General features: G+C 36.4%; 1 protein-coding gene across 3 annotated transcripts in view; it reads right to left on the bottom strand.

The window, feature by feature from the left end:
• ATRNL1 (attractin like 1) overlaps positions 1-19,254 on the bottom strand; it is a 488,877-nt gene that overhangs the window by 118,959 nt on the left and 350,664 nt on the right. For 2 of the 3 annotated variants that reach the window (XM_014959476.1, XM_014959485.1), the window contains exon 27: positions 6,073-6,180. The exons of the other annotated variant lie outside the window; for it this stretch is intronic. In XM_014959476.1, coding sequence (XP_014814962.1) covers positions 6,073-6,180 — 108 coding nt within the window. The remainder of the gene's footprint in view (positions 1-6,072; positions 6,181-19,254) is intronic. 3 annotated transcript variants of the gene reach the window in all.

The raw sequence follows: 19,254 nt of genomic DNA, 5'->3' as shown, positions 1-19,254 counted from the left end.
TTCTAAGTCTCTGATTGCTCACATTGTTCTCATCTAGAGTCTCTCTCCTCTGGTCCTCCTTGAGCTGCAGTGCAACAGCCTAGACAAAACACCTAGTGAAGCCCTCCTCAATGCCAAGCAGAGCCTGGCTTACAGACATATGGACAATACAGATAATCTGAACTTGGAATTAGCAAGGAGTAAAAAACCCCAACTTTTCTAGGAAAGGAAAATATTAGGAAAATGACAAACTCAGCAATGAAAGTTCTAAAAACACCAACTCACATGTACGACCAAAGTCTTCTAGGGGTCAGGTTACAAAAAACCAATGCAACCTTCATTGAAAAGAACAAATGGGTTAGGTGTCTCTAAACTACATTTCTCCTCCCTTGAGTCCAGATACAGCTTTTGCAGTCCCTGGGGATTGTTCCATGCAGCTTGTTCCATGTGGTCATGGCTGAACTGACTCACATGCTGTATCCTGCATTTGGCACTACACCTTCCTCAGCACTAACCATGACAAAGATAGAAACATGGATTAGCCAGTGAAACCATCCGTCCCCATCCAGAAGAATGTGTGGTTTTCCCACAAGATAGTGCAGGATGATGTCTAGTTATTCCACCGCAACAATAAGGAATAATCAGATTTTAATATACATATTTAATATAATATACTAATATCTTCTATAAAGTTCCCAGAGTTCAGCTTCCCTATAAGCTTGCATGAGCCATGAGCATCACCTGTAACTTTGTAAATTATATAGCATGACTTTCAAGTAATTAAGAAGTGCAAGTATTATGGTCTTTGATAGCTCCTGTTGCCAAATATGCATTGTCTTTATGGTCACTGGAAACAAGATGACCATTCTAGGGACAATTTCATCATTATCTTAAACAAATTGTCACTTTATTACAAGGGGAATGAAGTTATCGTCTGATACTGAGACTAAAATTAGGAACTGAGAATATCAAGTGGCAATCTGATGACCTGTAACAAAGAGTTGAGAAGAGTCTGTTCCCTTGGTATTAGACATTATGTCATCAAAATAACACAGGTGTAATGCTGATGAAGTATACAACTAGTTTCATTTTGTACAAAATAATGAAGTATGCTTAGGTTGCAGTTTCAAAAATTACTTACTGAATTATTCAAATTAAAGAAGAAAATGACCCCAACTTAACTGGATTTGTTTGTAAAGCAAGCTAAAAGGTCCCGACATCTTATTGGCAGGAGAAACCAACAACACTGCTTATTAGTATAAACTTTAATTACTGAAACCTCACAAACTTCTGGTATAAGATTTTAATGTGTTTTAATAAGTCACCCTGATTTCCAAGAGCCATTCTTGGTATCATGATAGCTACTGGTGCCAGTGCATACCTTCCAATTGTATAACTCAGATAAATTAGAAATAATAGCCCATCTTAGCTGCATACTTACATGAAGTGCCTGAAATTCAAAACTTATATAACATGCCAGAAATATGACTTACTGCTTGGTAGCGAAAGAAAGCTAGATTTTATTTGAAATTCAAAATTCTTGACATCATCTTACCTTGTCAGAAGTGGAGAACAATCTAACATCTGTGACAATTTTACAAGAAATGCAGTAACTTGATGTAAAAATGACTGAAAGATTTACTGCATGTTTTTCTGAAGAAATAATTATTAAAGAACATTGATTTTTTAAAAAAAGATATTCGAGTAATACTGTAAATATATCAAATAGATGACCATCATAGGAGCAAATCTGCACTTGGTTCTTATGCAGTCAATAACACATCTGTCTTTACTCCAGCAGATGCAGCACAGTAGATGATGCCCTTAGTGTGACCAAACATAACAGTTTATCTCACAGGCTGAAAGAAAGAATCTCTCCTTGTTTAAAAAAAAAAAATAATCATGGGCTCTGAATGAGCTGAAAAATACTTAGAAGTTAGGCAAAGCAGGACAGAAAAAACATTTCTATTACTTTTCACTTAACATTCAGATTAATGATTGTCAGCAGCACAGTGGAAGTGAATTTTCAAGAGTAATTTATATTTTGAGGAAAAAAAATGTTGCCTAAATGAGGCTTAGAATATGAAGATAGCCTAAATGATTTAGCTTCGGGGATATACTGAGTAGCAAAAAGCAACCAGGTCTGGAAACAGCTTCAATGTCTAGAAAAATGAAATTAAAGGAATAAAAAATGTTTTAACACTGAGGGCACTGCGTGTCAAGAAGCATTGTATCTATTGATCTATGATGCTACTTTAATTTTTTATGATTCTAGTATTGAAAAAATTATGATGGTATCACAAAATATCACAATATTCTCAAACTCTCTGGACAAGGCACTTCTGGTGCTTTCTTACTCTGCTGCTTAAGAGCTTGTGCGATGTAAAACTGCAAGCAGGGGGACCTCAGGAAGTCTTTATCTTCTTTTCCCTGCCCCTGGGACACCGGCCACTAAATTGTAGTCCCTCATTGACTGTTCCCCTCTTGGGATCCAGAAATTCACTGTCTTCCAGATTTTTCTTCCTCTCCTCCACCAGAGTAATTTTAGGCTGCTCTTGTTCTTCCCAAGAAGGAGGAGGAAGAGCGAGGGGTGGCCTCGCTCCAGTGTCACCTTCTCCCATAAGCTCTCACGCAGATTTCATCACTTTTAAGTAGGGAAATGGCAATTGTAACAGAAGCAGACAAAGATGCAGATTAGGGCTGGCACAGGTTAAATAGGATATTTGTGCACAAGATGAGTATCATGAATATCATGCCATCAGGCATTGCCTGCTAGATTTCAAATTAGGATACTGCCATGCTACCAATATCGTTAGCAAGACAGTGGTTGATGTGACACCAAGAGAGGAGAAGGGCAAGAGAAAAACTAAGTTTTATTTCTGTGTTAAGTTTAAGCTGAAAATAAGATATTTAATAGTTGATGTAAGGCCAACATGACAGAATGGATGACAAGATGAGACTTGTTAATGTCATGTTGTGACTTAGTTACACAGAAAGGCAGTCTGAAGACATAAAGATTGATGAATAATATGGTTTAAATTGGGAAGAGCAAAGGCTACTGCCAGTGGCTGAAAACCCACTCAGACAGCAGGAAACAGGAGGAATATGATTCAGATTAAAGTTTTTTGAAGGAGTTAATATCAAGATACTGTCATTTTGTTGGCAAAATATTAAGAAAGATAGACTGGCTGGTAAAGGTTCCAGAGCAGAAAGAGAGCCCAAAATAACAGAGATTCAACTCTCTTCTGTTATGTTTTCAGGATTTTATTTTAACCTGTTGCAAATTGTTGTGAACTGAAAATAAACCCAAATATTATCAGTTGTAAGTATCTAAACTAGGCAATCATTTTTAGTACAGCATCCATACTCCTATTTTTTTAGATATGCTTTCCAAACACTGGGAAAAAAGTGCCTTTTAGTGCAAACTAAAACTCTACAGTGAAACAGTTGCTCTGGATATTCACAAATAAATGCAAATAATATAACAAAAGCTAATCAAATGGCATATTAGAATTGCCATGTCGATGTTGTATGAATATTGACTTGTATCAGACAATCAGTATTAATATAGAACACCAGCTGTACAAAAGCACCATCATGTAAGCCAGATGACATCAATGAACAGCAGACTTACTACGCAGCTGAATGGGAGACTTGCTGTAATGTTTGGAACAGTTCAATGACATTACATTGAGCCCAAAGGACCCATGGATCAATACAATGTCATTGGAAGTGCTGAATATCAATAAAAGCTGGAACATAGGAAGTTCCATTCAAATATGAGGAAAAACATCTTTACGGTGAGGGTGTCAGAGCACTGGAACAGGTTGCCCAAGGGGGTCGTGGAGTCCCCTTCTCTGGAGATCTTCAAGCCCTGCCTGGATGCAGTCCTGAGCAATGTGCTCTAGGCGTTCCTGCTTTAGCAGGGAAGTTGGACTAGATGATCTCTAAAGGTCCCTTTCAACTCTGACAATTCCGTGATTCCATGAAAAGTATGAAGTGAGGGGATGCAATGCACCACCATTAAAACTGGAACCCCTGGTATATCAGTGCAAGACCTCTGCAATGCCCGTGGAACATTTTGAAGAGAGTTATTGCTCATTATTATCAAAAGTTCTCAAACTTTAGAAGATCACAATGGGCATCAGAAAGCACAGAATTATTAAAATAGCTTAAAGATTCGAACCTAACACAACAAAATGAAGTTATAGCTACTTCATGCTGTCCTATTGTTTAAGCATTGCACCCTGGAAATACATGTGTGATCCAAATTCCCTTCAGTCCAAAAGAACAAAGAACAGAATGGCAACTGCAACTTTTAGTGTCCTTTTGCAAATTGAGGATAGAACCGTAATGGAAGCTTAATATAGCTCCTTCTTACAGAATGTACATCAAAGGACAATCAATACCCTGAATCACATTCATTTAATCCTCAGCACAATGCTTTGTTTTGATATAGATCAGCATATTGTAATTCCAAGGAAACTTTGAATGGACTTCATTTTGTGTATAGCTATGTATTAATTAGGAAAAAACACTATGGAAACTGAATACTAAACAATAGCTAGAAAATGCTAGTCTAGGAAGAAAAAGCTAATAAAAACTGTAAAATATAATTAAAATATTTTAGTATCTACCTTTTTTAGTGCTAAATAAAAGATATGGGAAAAGAAAATGTGGCAATTAACTTGTGATGTTTACTTCTAAAGTTTAATTAAATAATCAGTATGGTACAGAACTACAGTTGGATGCTTCAGCTCCCACTCATTGCCTCCCTCTGAAAAGACAACAGAAAAAATGTTCCCAGATATCAGCATAGAAACAATGAAATCATATACAAAAAAGTTAAAAGTTAACTACAGCGTAATGTGTCCTCAGCCTGGGGAGCTGGAGAGGTCTTCTGTTCCAAGATAAAGGGAGACAGAAAAATAGTGATATTGGTGAAGAATGTGGGGGTTCTTGTATTTGGTCAGAAAATAACAGAGCTTCTTCAAAGAGATACGGCATTTTTATATACCTATTATTTATTATATCTATATATCTCTTCCAAGTATTTAAATTATGTCAGCAAGAACAATTGTGATTGCTTCCTATACAGGAGCAGGACAGAGTGCCGCAATTTGATAAGTACTCAAGAGCTGATTCTTTTTTTTTTTCTGCTATGAATCTGTTTTTCATATTGCTCACTTCTCCATGAACCTTAGAGATTTGATAGAGTGTATTTAATCTTCCATTGAAAGAGGCTATTGAGAGAAGTAAGAGAAGCTTTGAATTTAAGAGGAATTGGCAGCAATGAAAAGTATAATCTTGAAAGATTTCAGAGCTATCATACCTCATTCCCAGGTCCAACCATAAATAAGATAAAGTAATAACTGTAAACACAATATTGTAAATAAAAGTAAGGCAATAGAGGATTACAATCTACCAAAACCCCAACCTAGATTAGATAGTCATTATTATCCACATATTGCAATTCTCCCTCTATTTTCAGGTGAAACTTCCAGAATCCATTTCATGCATTATTACACTACTCCAATATCACATTGCCTTGCATATTATTATTTCTTTTCCAATGTACTGCAATTACAATAAAAGAATGCAGTAATGTAGCCATTATCTACAAACGAAAATATGCAGTATATCCTGTATTCTTTAAACCTGTACATATAAACCACAACACTGAAATTCGACTCGCAGCTGCTTTATTTATTTGTTTGTTTGTTTGTTGTAATCTCTGTTAATTAAGATAGATGTTAACTAGGGGGCACTATGTACTCGAAGGACCGAGCACGAGGTTTGCTCCCTCCTTAAGGCCTGCATCTTGCGTTCCTTCAGCTCACATCCATCACGATGGGGCTGCCAGGTGAGCTGGCTGTCACTCCAGCCCAGGCTAATAGATTCTCCAGTGGCTTTTGTTGCAGCTCATGTCATGCTATTAAAACTCTGCGCCTTGAAAATGGCATAACATATGTAGCTGAGACTTGTCAGCTTCAGGTAATCAGATGCTGCTTGGTTTCAGAAGCAGATGCAGATGAGACTAGCAATATAAATATGCAAATCACAATGGTCCCTTGTCAGCACCACTGTTCCTACCTCTAATGGCCCTCGTAGAAAGTCTGTTTGCTCAGCTCCTACTTCCAGTGCTACATCGACAGAAGCAAAGGGGCGGCTGGCCATCTGCTGTCGCTCCCGCATAAGTTGCTGATGGGGAAAAAATGATGTTTTAACAAAACATTAAAAAAATGCACCACATATTAGTCTGCCCTACTATACCTCCCATTAAAACATAAGAATGCAAATAGCATGCAAATCGTACTACTCGTAATATTAAAGGGAGAAAGTTATACTAAATTATCATCATCTATATTTACTCGAGAACTGAGCCCAGAGGGCTTATGTTGTCTACAAGCGGTCTTTCAGCTTGAACTCTGATGAAATTTCCAAATGAAAGCTTCCCTAACTGACTAAATAACTTTTCTATTCGTGAAAGTTGCAATCAAATATGGGAAATGGTTGGTAAAAATAGTTGAAGTCTAATTCCATTGATAATGCATGCATTAGAACACCTGCCAAGAACAAGTCCACTTGGCCTTCAAATTTTCATACTTCACTACTAAGCCAGATGGAGTTAATAGTGTCAGGACTCATAATTTTATGCACTGTCTTCTCTGCAGTTACTTATATATGAAGAATAATGTGTCAATATTGGGAAGCCTGCACCAGTGTATTTGAATACAATCAGCTATGCTCACAGAGCTTGTATAATCCTTTCCAATCATACCAACGTGCACAGAAGTCCCAAGCAAAACCACAAAGCTAACTCATATTTCTTCCTCAATCTGTAATTATAATGCTTATTAAACTATGATGAATAAAAATGATGACCAGCACTAGATATTACAGATCTTACTTCACTGGTTCAGTGCAACTAATAAAAGCATTATTAAATATTTAAAGTGAATGAGTCGTGCAATTAAAGTCGTGCGCTCCTTCAACTGAACAGGATGTCACAGCTTCTTGAAGAGACAAAATGCTTGCAAAAATGTTTTATTAGAAAAGATCTAAGTTTCATTTTCTTAGCATTTTTCTCCCTATTATGTCTCTGGAAAGCTTAAAACATTAGAAACTGGTATTTGAATGTAAATGACACTAGCACTGTGACGTACTGTTCATAAAAGCCTTTGAAATAATAAAAGGTTGGCAAGTAAATATTTGCAGGCAGCTTACTAATAAACACTCTTGATTTAAGGGCTGTTACAAAGCAACAAGCTCATTTGGTAATATTTCTCATGCATTTTTTTCTTGGCTTGCATTTTAAGATACTCTATAGAAATAATCTGAAGAAGCACTTAGAACGTTAACATCCAAACAGTTCAGTAGTCTCCAAATGCATACCCAATACATTCCTAAGGCCTGTTTTTTTATAAACATGCAGTATATTTGTCAGTTAAGCATCTGCGCAAATGGGCTCCCAGTATATTATACCAAGAGCACAATTGATATGCCTTTGGGTGAAACTGCAGGTTTTATATTTAGAATAAATAAAGGCTTATTTTGAATACCTATACGGTTAAAAATTAGGTTTTCAATCCTTCATTTAAAAATGAAACTGGTTGTCTGCATATTCTGATTTACAGCAGCAGTGATTTGCATCAGTGCAATATATTCATAGATTTTATAGCCAGAAAGGACTATTATAATCCTCCAGTCTTACCAACAACTTGACAAAGACCACAAAAATTTAAAGCATAAAATACTGAGTCACTACATGCTAAAATTACTATATCTAGTTCCTTTTCTTTCTAAAATAACAAAAAAATTGAAGAAAACAATGTTATTAGAGCAGTCCTGCCATATGGAACTCATTACAGTATTGTAAGGCTACAGAGCTATTGGTAAATGCTTACTTTTTAATGAGAAACCAAACATTCAAACAAATAGAATTGCTTGGGGAAAGTAGTTAAATGAGCAGAATAACCTACGCTCCAAATGTGCAAAAATTACTTAAAATATTTGCTTAATACAGACTGTAAAGGAACATGTATTTGATCGACTGTTTTTTTTCAGGCTAGTGGTTTTCTTCACCTCTGCTCCTGGTCACACGTTCAAGTAAAACCTTTTCATTCACAAGGAAATCACTGTAATTTTGATACTTTGTCATTTGAGAAGAGTACTGCGAAGATGCTTAATTAGCTCTGTAAACAAGAATGAAAACTTTAAAATGTCCGGCTGCTCACGAAGCACTGCTGAGTTTGGCAGCTGAGCACCGGCACATCAAAGACAAGTGCTCTATTCAAAACACTGCTTCTATCTGCTCAGTATTTTAAAGCTCCCTGAAAAGCACAGAACAGGAAAAATCAGATGCAATGAGGAGAAATACAGGAAGATATTACGATGTTTAGAGCCAGTTTTGTGGCTGGAAAAAGTCACTAACTCCCACCACTTGACACTGTTCATGTATCAAGACTGGGACAAAAGCAAAGCTCCAGCTACAGAAAGCATTATGAGTCAGATCATCACATGGCAGGTGGCCTTCAGGTGTGTCACCTTGTGCTCCAGTCACACACTGTTTCCACCTGGCCCACACAGGTACGGGGAACTGCCAAGAAACAGGGAAACTCCCCAAACACGGGCCTTAGGAGAAGAGCGAAAAAACCCTCTTCCTTGCCGTCTTCTCAGCAGTCAAAGAGTTTTAATAAAACCCCACAGGTTATACCACAGCTGACGCAGAATTAAAAATGGGATAGTGGAAAGCAGAACTACACTGGTGTTTCTTACATACTCATATCCAAAAAAATTTACTGCATTTAAACATCATACAAAGAAAAAATAAACACATAGTTCTTCAGTAATTAGGGATATGTACTTGGAGAGAAAGAGTAGACGGACATCATTAATATGTAATATTTTAATATTTTATCAAACATTTAATTTATAATATTCAAAATTAAGCACATGCCTAAATATTCACTTGAAACTACGGGAAATTCAAAACGTTACTTTCTCAGCATAGGACTGAGAAATTCAATGAGCATTTATCTGACTCAGCAGACAGCCGATTTCAAGGTCTACCATAATTTTAAATCTCATTAAGCACAAGAGTATTGACAAGATTAATTTTTTAGGCATCTCTATTATTTTGCAGCAATTTCAAAGTATTAATTTATATCCTATTAAATAGTTTTTCTTGTAAAGTATAGAATTATATTTGTCATAAGTGAAGAACAGTAAGATGTTAGAATGCTATAAATTAGTTCAATTTCTCACTCAAAACCCACGTAATTTGAGAACATTTCTTTTAAAAACAACAATTTTGGCATAATGATTCCCTTGTCATAGAAATATACATTTCACCTGATTTTCCAGAGACATGTAGACATCTTCACCCATAGATTATGTTAATTTTGAGTTCTGGCATGCTAGTCAAATAAATACCTTTGAAATAGGACCCGCTTCCCCGTCTTGAAGCATATCACAGGAAACTATTTGCCTGGGTATACAATTCAATTTTACCATTGATCAAAAAAATTCTCATGGGGGATACTTCTCCTCTGATCAATGCAGTTTGGAGTGAATTAAAATGTTCATAGCATCTTGTATAATCTTCTACAAGAAAATGTATTTGTTGCAAAGTTCTTATTCAAGTAGATATGTTTCCTTTTTTTTTTTTGGTTGATAACATCTAGACTTACTTTCAAAATATTTAACACCCATATTGTATTCATGTACAATAAAACACTCAATGCAAACTACATATTACAATGATTTAACACTAACGGAATACAACATTTCAGCGATCCCAGGCTGATATTTCAAATCTTTTGTATTTTAGAAAGTGTTACCATTTTGCTTCTTTTTCCTATTTAGAAGACACTTTCCTTTTTTTTTTTTTTTTAGACTTTCAACTGGAATAGGATACTGTTCTTCTGACTAGCACTGCCTTTTCTATGCTCTTCTCTTCACCTTACAGCATAACTGTCCTAGAAAAGCCCTAATTGAAAAAAACCTAATAAAGTCCATGAGATGTTAGGAACTAGAACAGCTGTCCTTTTTCTTTGTTCCACAGTAACAGACATTCTTGAGGGACTGATAGATTGGGATAGCTGAAAAGAATGAGACCATTTTAGTGCAATAATAGGATGAAGAGAAAAATTCTTTCAAAGATGTTTCAGTTGCTGTTTGGCACCTTTATGGGCCAGTTTAACCCACTGGCAAGTAAGGTACATGTTAGAGCGTGCCATAAAGCATGCACAGACAAGTGTGCATGCCCAAGTTCATGGGGCAGTTTGACAGCTAGGGTAGGGATAAGCAGGTGGCAAACACTTGTAAAAATGTTGGGAAGACTCTGATTGCCAGACCAAAAATGTTTTCCATTTGGCTGTTTAGAGCCAGGCAGTTCTCGGTACCCTATTTCAGAAATAAGGAAGGATATGGCAGTTGAAAAGGTATCTATTATTTGAAAAGCAGCATCAACTGCCTAGATTTTCTAGACTTTCTTCCTTCACATCTTAGATATTCTTTTTGGTGTTGTTTTTCCTAGATCAGATCACTACCAGCATTGTATCAGGACATACACGTCTTTGTCAAGATGAGTACTCAAAACTGTAAAGAATGGTAATTCTGCAACCTCTCTGGCAACTGCTCTCCAGTCCAGGGCTGCACCACCTTTCCAGTGACAATGATTTTCCAAATGTCTAATTTGAAATTTCTATTCTGCTTATTCATCACCCAGCTCTGACTTGTCTGCAATTACAACGTGGACTCTTCCTCTCCTGCTTCTGTGCTGTCAACTGCTGATGTGAATAACACCAAAGGCTAAAAGCCATGTTTGGGAAAGTGAGGTAACACGTCAAAACCTCACGGAGAGTTGCATTGACTAATTTTTGATCACTTTGCATTGACAAACTCCAAGGGTTAAGAAAATTTAAAATATATGTAAACGTACAGCCCTAAAATAAGAGAAAATCTCTATAAGCAGTGCAAATCAGTCAATAATAGCATATTCCTGAGGTTTCTTATTACCATATCTAATCTACAGACGTAACCTAAATGGGTTTAAATGACTACACAGATCTGAGCGGACCACAAGCATTTTAGTTACAAAAACAATTTCATTCTCCTCAAGAATCTTAAATTCTCAAACTGAATTATACATAGTGATATTTCAGTGAAGCGCTGATTATTTGTTCTAATTTGCACAAGACAAAGATTCCCTTCTCTGTAACTTTTCTGACTGTAACTCTTGGCGTTACAAATCTCTTACATTTAAGTTAGCTATTTACATAGCTGGAAAGGAGAAAAATTTCTCATTTACTTGTTGAATAACCTATTTGACTTGGTTAATTTCCAAATCAGCTGTCTTCACTGGAAAGGCATATCATAGTCATTAATTGATTTGGTTGGGCTTTAGGTGAAATAAGCTCACCATTCCATGAGTGCAGGAGATATAGTGACTTTAAGAGATGGACAAAAGCTGGCTCAGGAAACCAAGCAGCAGGAATAACCATGCTGAGGACAGTAGTCTGACAATCTGGATTCATGAACTCCATCATGAACTTCCTAAATAACCCTGGTCACTTGCTTTCCTATGCCTCATTTCCCATGCTGTTGAGTGGAAAGTGCCCCGACACAAGAGTGCATTCAGGTAGGCAATGAGATATTGCAGTGATGGACACAGTATAACATGCTATTTGCACTGCAAAACAGACTCTACAGAAACTTCCTGAGATATCAGGCCCTATTCCATGCCACTTTCTTTTAAAATTGCCTGAAGAAAAAGTGCTCTCAGGTGTCTGCAAAGGTCTGTCATGGGAAAAAAATGAGAGGAGTTATACTACTTGTCCTAGCTTTATACTGAATAAAATAAAGGGTTATTTAAACTAGACATAGTCCAGCAAACAACAGCTAAGACATACTTAAAATACAGTGTACACATCCCAAAAAATAACAGTTCCAAAAGGTCAAGTTTTTATGTATCCCTTTTGGAAACCAAATACCAGTCATCTGTAATTTCCCTTGAACAAATCAAAAATGAGAAAAAAAGATGAGCCCTGAAAAGGTCATTTTTTTGCTAGATCCAAGGAACAGACATTTAATGTATTGCACATTAGCAAGCAAAGAGCAAAATGTGAATCTACTGTGACTTCAGGTTTTGGACCTTTTGATTCTGGAATAGAACTCTCATCTCTAAAACACTCAGAGTAAGAAAAGCTGCTTATTACAATGGAAACGGCACCCTGGTTTATGCTTATTTGCCAGTAATTTATGGAGCCTTACGTTACAATAAAGTTGTGATCAATCCTTCAGAATTTTTCCCTAGAGATTAGTTTAGCGTAGGAAGATTTGCTGGGTGCTAAGAATCATTAATAAGCTCAAAATTCAATTCACCACTTTTAAATCTAAAAAGTGCCAAACAAAACCTAATCCTATTATCTCCTTCACTCAGATCACTATGAATCCATGTTGCACATTGGCACAACTGTCACCATAAACCTTTTAAAGGTTTATCTAGAGATACTTTGGTCTTTCTGTAGAACTTGCTAACCCCAGAATTGCTTCCTAATCAAGCAAGCTTAAAAATTCCTTTCAGCAATCTGTTGATTATTTTGCTGCTACCTAGCAGAACCATTTTCACTTCACAGAAAATTTCTAAAAATACTTATTCTGCAAGCTAATTCTGTGTACAAAGAAAAAGAGAACCAAATCCACTAATTATTATAACGTTCCCACAGAAGACATTCTACTGTATTTGCACAAGGACATTTATTTATAAGTGAATTTATTATAATACATGTTAAAATTAATTATTTCAGAATATGAAAGAGAGATTCAAGTATCATATTATGCAAACTACTCTTTGGAACTCTTTCATTTACAATGGTGTCACACAAATAATGCTTTTCAAAATATCTTCTAAAGAATTACTAACACTGATAGTGTAGTACTTATAAACCTAAGTGCCATCTTTGTAAGTGGAAGAGACACAGTATGAAACTACCTTACATTAACAAAATCTCAGAGTGCATCCTATCCCTGTTATTAAGTTACCGCTTTTGAAATGAGGCGTCATGGATATTATCCATTATTATCACAACTCTTAAAAACTGCTTTAGTTACTTACCTTAGACAACAGATGTCAAGCTGATAATTCCCAGCTCTGAAACAAAGTTTCAGGCTGTTCCTACGGCAATTCAGTAAAGATGGTAAATGCGGTCTAATAAAAGAAACTGGGAATACGTGGTACCTCATGAGATCACTTTCCCCACCTCTGTGCATTGGTCCTACACAAAAGCAGGTCGCAGTGGGACTACTACCCTTCTAGCAGATGTATACGTTTCTTAAAAAGGCCCCAGTGATGGAGGTTCCACAGTCACTCCAGAAGTCCTTAGTGCCTGATGATCCCCATGCTGGAAATGTCTTTTCTAAAATCTAAATTAAATCTCCATGCTGACATCTAAGCCAATTCCTGTCTACAGTGGAGAGTATTCCCTGTCTACAACTGAGAAAGAAAAAAAGCCAAAAAAACCTCTTCTCCTTTAAAGGAGTTCTTTATAAATTTGAAGTTTCCCTTCAACCTTCTTGACTTTAAACTAACACAGGTTTGTGACTATTATCTAACCACTCCTGCTCCCATTTTCAATGCTTCCATTTGAAGTTTCCCTTCAACCTTCTTGACTTCAAACTAACACAGGTTTGTGACTATTATCTCACCACTCCTGCTCCCATTTTTAATGCTTCCCTCTGTACTCTCAAAGTGCTGGACACTCTTGTCAAAAACTGGAGCCTCAAACCTTACGTAGCTGTTGATATTACTATTTTGCTCCACAAGAAGTATGGTGACATATTCATTTCTGATTGATGATAATTCCACCTAATTTTTTTAAACATTCTTATGAAGCTCATTTCCCATTTCCCCCTACCTCTTTTTTTTGCATGTAGTTAGTTCTTTCTCAGTGCACAATCATGTATTTGTCACTCACAGAATTGTGGAATTGCAGATTCCAACCAATTATTTCAGATTCTCCCATCTTCTTTTGTACAGATTATAATTCTGTCCTATAGTATGTTTGCAGTCTTTCTTACTTCAAGGGCGGTTAACACACAATAATGATGGTCCATCTCTCAAATCAACATCAGAATCAGATCCTAGCAGAAACTCATCTGATATAACTTTCCCTTTTCACAATGAAGGACTTTTAACTAGAACTGCTCCAAGAATACAGTTTTGCATTCACTCCCTTTTCATCTAGAAGGTCTGCTAGTCTGTTGTATCAAGAAATTGTTTTGGCTTGACATGATTTGTACTTTAAGAAACAACATTGAATGCCACTCACTCAGAAAGCAAAGATTTTCTTTCTTCTAAATTCTTACAGATTACTTTAAAAATTGTTTATTCCAGTAATTTCTTAAGAATTAATGATAAACTGGCTGATGTCTAATTGCCCAGCCCTTTCTTTTTCCCCTTCTTTCCTAAGAGAAGAATTACAATCATCCCTATCTTGAACCTCATTTGTTCTAGCTGAAGTCTCAGAGAGAACCCTTACACGCTCTGGGATCACATGCACGCTTAGCCAATTCTCCAAATATTCCCAAATACATTTAATCAGGGTATCCAATATGAAACTATTTAGCAAGTATTCACTAACCCATCTTTCTACATTGCTGCTTGATATTGTATCCTTTTTTCACTGTAGGAACTAATAGATTTTTAAAGAGGACTTAATTAAAGTACTTTTAAAAACAGACTCTTTCCTAGCACAAAGTCAGGAAGATGGCATGTACAAACTATTACTTTAAAGAGAGGTTCAAGTCTGGTCACTCAGAATGTACAGAAAATCCTTATAACTAATCCTGTCCACCTGGCATTTTCAGTGAGAAGGGATTTAGCTAATGAATATAAAACTAGGATACCAATCTTGCTTGTCCAAAGAAGTATTCCAAACTGCATATATTTGCTCACCATACCTAGTACATTCAGGTCAGCAAGAATTTGGCACATACAGCTAGTGGAAATGGCATGTGGCCACAGCCAACTCATTTTGTGCAGGGGAGTGAACGGCTTTGAAACAGATGCAGTTCTGCTACCTGATCAGAGTAATAATGTGAATTAAAGCAGCTCTCCTTTGTTCGTGTTCTCTTTTCATTTGAAACAACTGATTTAGCAGATGTGAGAAGTTACACCTTTTAATGGTGGTTGCTCAAGAATAATGAACAGTAAGGCTTGCGAGGCCTTCCACTCCTGCTATAGCCCTAAGAAAGCAAGGCAACTGACTGTCCCTTACCTTTGAAAGAAACTAAGAAACCAAGGCAGTTTGCTCTGAGTTCAAATATCTTGAACAGGAAAGTATGAATAACAAGAAGTGGCTGTAATATTTTAATGGAGAATTATTTTAACTGCTACCTAGTAAGCTACAGCTACTGACGGGACTAGAATCTGTCTAATCTCATAAAATATTTAAATTACATCAGAAATAGAGAGCTTCCAAGCATGAAATTCCCAAATCCAACAGTCTAATATTCAGTTCTGAAATAAGAAGCACAACATTAATTCCAAGAGACCATCTTGGCAATATCTGTAGCAGTAGAAGTAAGGTTGTTATTCTTTTTATCTTTATAATAATTTTGTACACAATCCAGGTGCAAGCCAGGAAACCCAGCTTCCCCAATAGTGTTCCTATGAGGAGTTGCACCAGCCCGTGTGTGTGCATACTCTACAGATCAGAAAAAAATACTGTGAAGAAGTTAATCCCTTGCTGCTGCCAGACTGAGACTTTCAATATAAAAGTGACAGAGAGTGTAAATCAAAGAACCCTGGCATTTTTTGCTCCAGTCAGACTGTTTCAAGAGAGAGAAGTGGGACGATTTAGAGTTCATCAATTATATCACATCAAATTAGCCTCCATCACTGGCTTGGCTCGACAGCTTTCATCTATTCTAATTTACAACAGAGAGGACAGCCAAGTACAGGATTGTGGCAATGACACAGTCAAAGGGAGGCACAGCACTTTTGCTTTGCAAGAATTGTACGTTTTTGTGGGCAGCTGCTTCAGCAGGGTCTGATCTCCAGCCATGTTTAGTTTCTTTCATTTGCTTTGATCTGACAACCCTCAACCTCATTTAAGGGAGCAATGTGCTAAACATCTTTTTAGCAGTCCTGCAGTCACTGCCTTTCTACAGACACTGTCCTGTATACATCTACCTTACACACTGATTTACCTTTGCAGTTAAAGCCTTGTTACACACTGATTTACCTTTGCAGTTAAAGCTTAAAGCTTCAAGCTTAAAATAGATGAGTACACTACTGGAATGCCATTGTATCTGTGTGTGGTTAGGACAGAGGTTAGTTATTTTAAAGGAAAACCACTATCAGCAAATTGTTAGAATTTGCCTTCCAACTGGCAGAGCTTAAATTTGAATTTGCTGTAGTTATTTGAAGTTACTGACAGTGTGGTAACTTAAATCACAGTGAAACACAGAAAAGCACTGAAGAATCTTGGACAGATTATCACTTTACAAAATACTTTATATTAAGAATTCATGCCTTTGCTATGGATGTGATCACAAGGATTGCGCATCATTTAAATTGCAGTCTAGAGGCTTAAGTGGATTCAAAGGGAAAATGAGCCCCGTGCTGCCCCTCTACCTAGTGGTGAATTTGCACAACAGGGATGAAAAGGCAGATTTACTGCTTCTTCCAAAATAAAAACTAAGAAAGAAACCAAGGGAACAAAAAGACTGTTTTCCATGTAGCATCCAGTTTCCCTTTTCTCCTAAAGAAAACAGTTTTTAATACAGGCAAATGAAAACAGGCATTTTAAAATGCACGTATTACAACAATTTACTTCACCAGAATGAGCAAGCTTCCAAAAGTATATTTCCATGCTCTCCCATCACAGTTTCTGTGCATATTGGCACTATGTGCAGATCTCTTTTACCTGCTTTCTTCAAATATGGCCCATTTCCAAATTAAATATTGGAAGCTTTAGGGAAGTCAAGGTCATCTTTCCTATTCCTTTACTTCCTCCTGAAGCTCGACTTTGCCGGTAGGATTTTTAGTGAGCTACTAAAAGGCTTTTTATGGAAGTCTTAAAGTTGTTTTAAAAACTGAGTGAGATTAAAAATTAGCAGTCAGAAATCCTGATAATTTACATGTCCCTAAGCACTTTAGAGACCCTTACATGCTTTCAGGAGTGATAAATACTAAGTAAAAACTTAGAGATAGTATCATCTTTTACCTGGAATCTTAATTGGCTCCTTTTTTAAATATGCAGTCTTATACAGTTTGTATAAAGAGCAAATGAATACAACAAAATGTATTCATGACTTTCCTCTTTCAAAACTGAAAATACAAGACATTTTTATATTCTTCCACAATATGCTCCTTTCTGCATAGGAATCTTTTACCTGCATTAGAGAGTGCCATAAATTTTTCAAGAATGTAGACTTGTTTTCTGTTATTTGTTCCAGCTGGAGACATATTGGTTTAAAATGTCAGGGAACCTGTCATGTGTTAATGGATTTTTATATGGGCATCTGCTAAATGCTTTCAAATTTACACCACCATAATGTATGAGACAGCTGGAATTTCATTAATTGAAATTTATTTACCAAGAAAAAAACAACAACATCCTTAATTGGGAGACAAAAGAAAACAAAGATATGATCTATGAGTCAAAGGTGCCACACATCTCAATGATTTTCCTCAACAGACCTATATTTATCACAATGCATGCAAAGCAAGGACTTGCCCGCGGGGGCTTCTTAAAAAGAGCATGACAACTAAGATTTGGCTAATTAGTTTTCCCTACTTATTTGGAGTTGAGGGAAATATTCTAGCATATAATGCTCAAACCCTTCAACATCAGTTCTTATTTTCTTACTTGGGGCTGCGGTGGATGCTTGATTATTAACGTGGAAAAATAAATTTATTGATGATATGAACTATTGTTATTTAAATAGGTGTGTTTTAAAAACACACATGCATTAAGGATGATATTTACCTCCGCAGAGATATGTTTACATTCCTTTTTTGCCTTTCTCAGAAGAAAACATTCCCCCACCTAAATGGGGACCAACAAGCCTTCTATCTTTGTATCTGGGTAAGGATCACTCAATATTAGATCTAGCTCAGTTTCAATATGCCAAATGATAGCAGGTAGGTGCACTGTGGAGGAGGCAATTCCTCTCTGTGAAGCAAAGATCACACTCCTCTCACCAAAGGTAAGCTGAATGACCACAAATATAGGAAGTGCAAGGGCAGTGATTGGGACGTGATGATCTGAAAGGATTCACTGATCCTTCCCTGCCACACATAATAGAGGTGGAGTATAGAAGTCATTAAAGGTAATACAGGAAAAATTTCTGGATAATGCCGCTATTGCAGCTTCCCTGCTTTGGTGGAGAACTCTTTCTCCATCAGTGTTCAATATTTTTGACAGTGCTCAAGAAAAACTATTCAGATTTGTCACTGGGAATCGAGCACATTGCTAATCGGTCCCTACGGCCTCAGCTAATGCCACCAGGAGATAAGATCTTTTTCCTTACCTGGTTAGATTGAATCATGTAATATAAGGGGTTTGTTTGCAGCTTCTCAATGACTAGGAAATCTCACTTTGGTTGTTCAATACAAGTATTCCTTGTGCCATAATTAGAGGAAGGGTGCAGTGTGGAGTACTAATTTGGAAAGCCCAGTTTGGAATCAGAGACAAGAAATGAACACAGGTAGCTTGGCATTGTCTGGATATGAGTTGGAAAGACTAGTATCAGGTGTAGCTCCAAAGAGGTCCTAGCAAATAATTTGGTTATATTTGGCAATTGATTACATTATTTTTTGCAAACCTATACATGATTCAAAATGCAAAGAATTATATTGTCCCCACAGGTTATTTCTTTAACATATTATGAATACTCAAATGAAGTAGGATAAGTTATAATATTTTGGGGTTTTGACACTATATGTATTCATAATCAAGTTACAATTGCCAGTATCTATGAATCAACTACAAAAATTCTACACTATATAAGTACTCCAAAATGGCTTTTTAACATTTACTGTTTTGGCAATGCTCTAACACAAAAGCTGGGCAAATATAACATTAGGAAACTTATTCTTATACAGGGGTACTCTTGTACATATAAATAATTGATTGTAAAACTACATTCCTATTATTAGGAATGAAAAATGAGCAATTTTTGAAAAGTATTTGAATATTTGCCCCGCTTTATAAATTATCAGCATTTTGATTCTTTTCCATTTCAGATCTGATGAATGAATCT

The sequence above is a fragment of the Calidris pugnax genome, unplaced genomic scaffold (assembly GCF_001431845.1).
Source record: "Calidris pugnax isolate Ruff unplaced genomic scaffold, ASM143184v1 scaffold4, whole genome shotgun sequence".
Classification (NCBI taxonomy): Eukaryota; Metazoa; Chordata; class Aves; order Charadriiformes; family Scolopacidae; genus Calidris; species Calidris pugnax.
The sequence above is the reverse complement of the archived record's forward strand: the minus strand, read 5'-3'. Positions and strand labels throughout refer to the sequence as shown.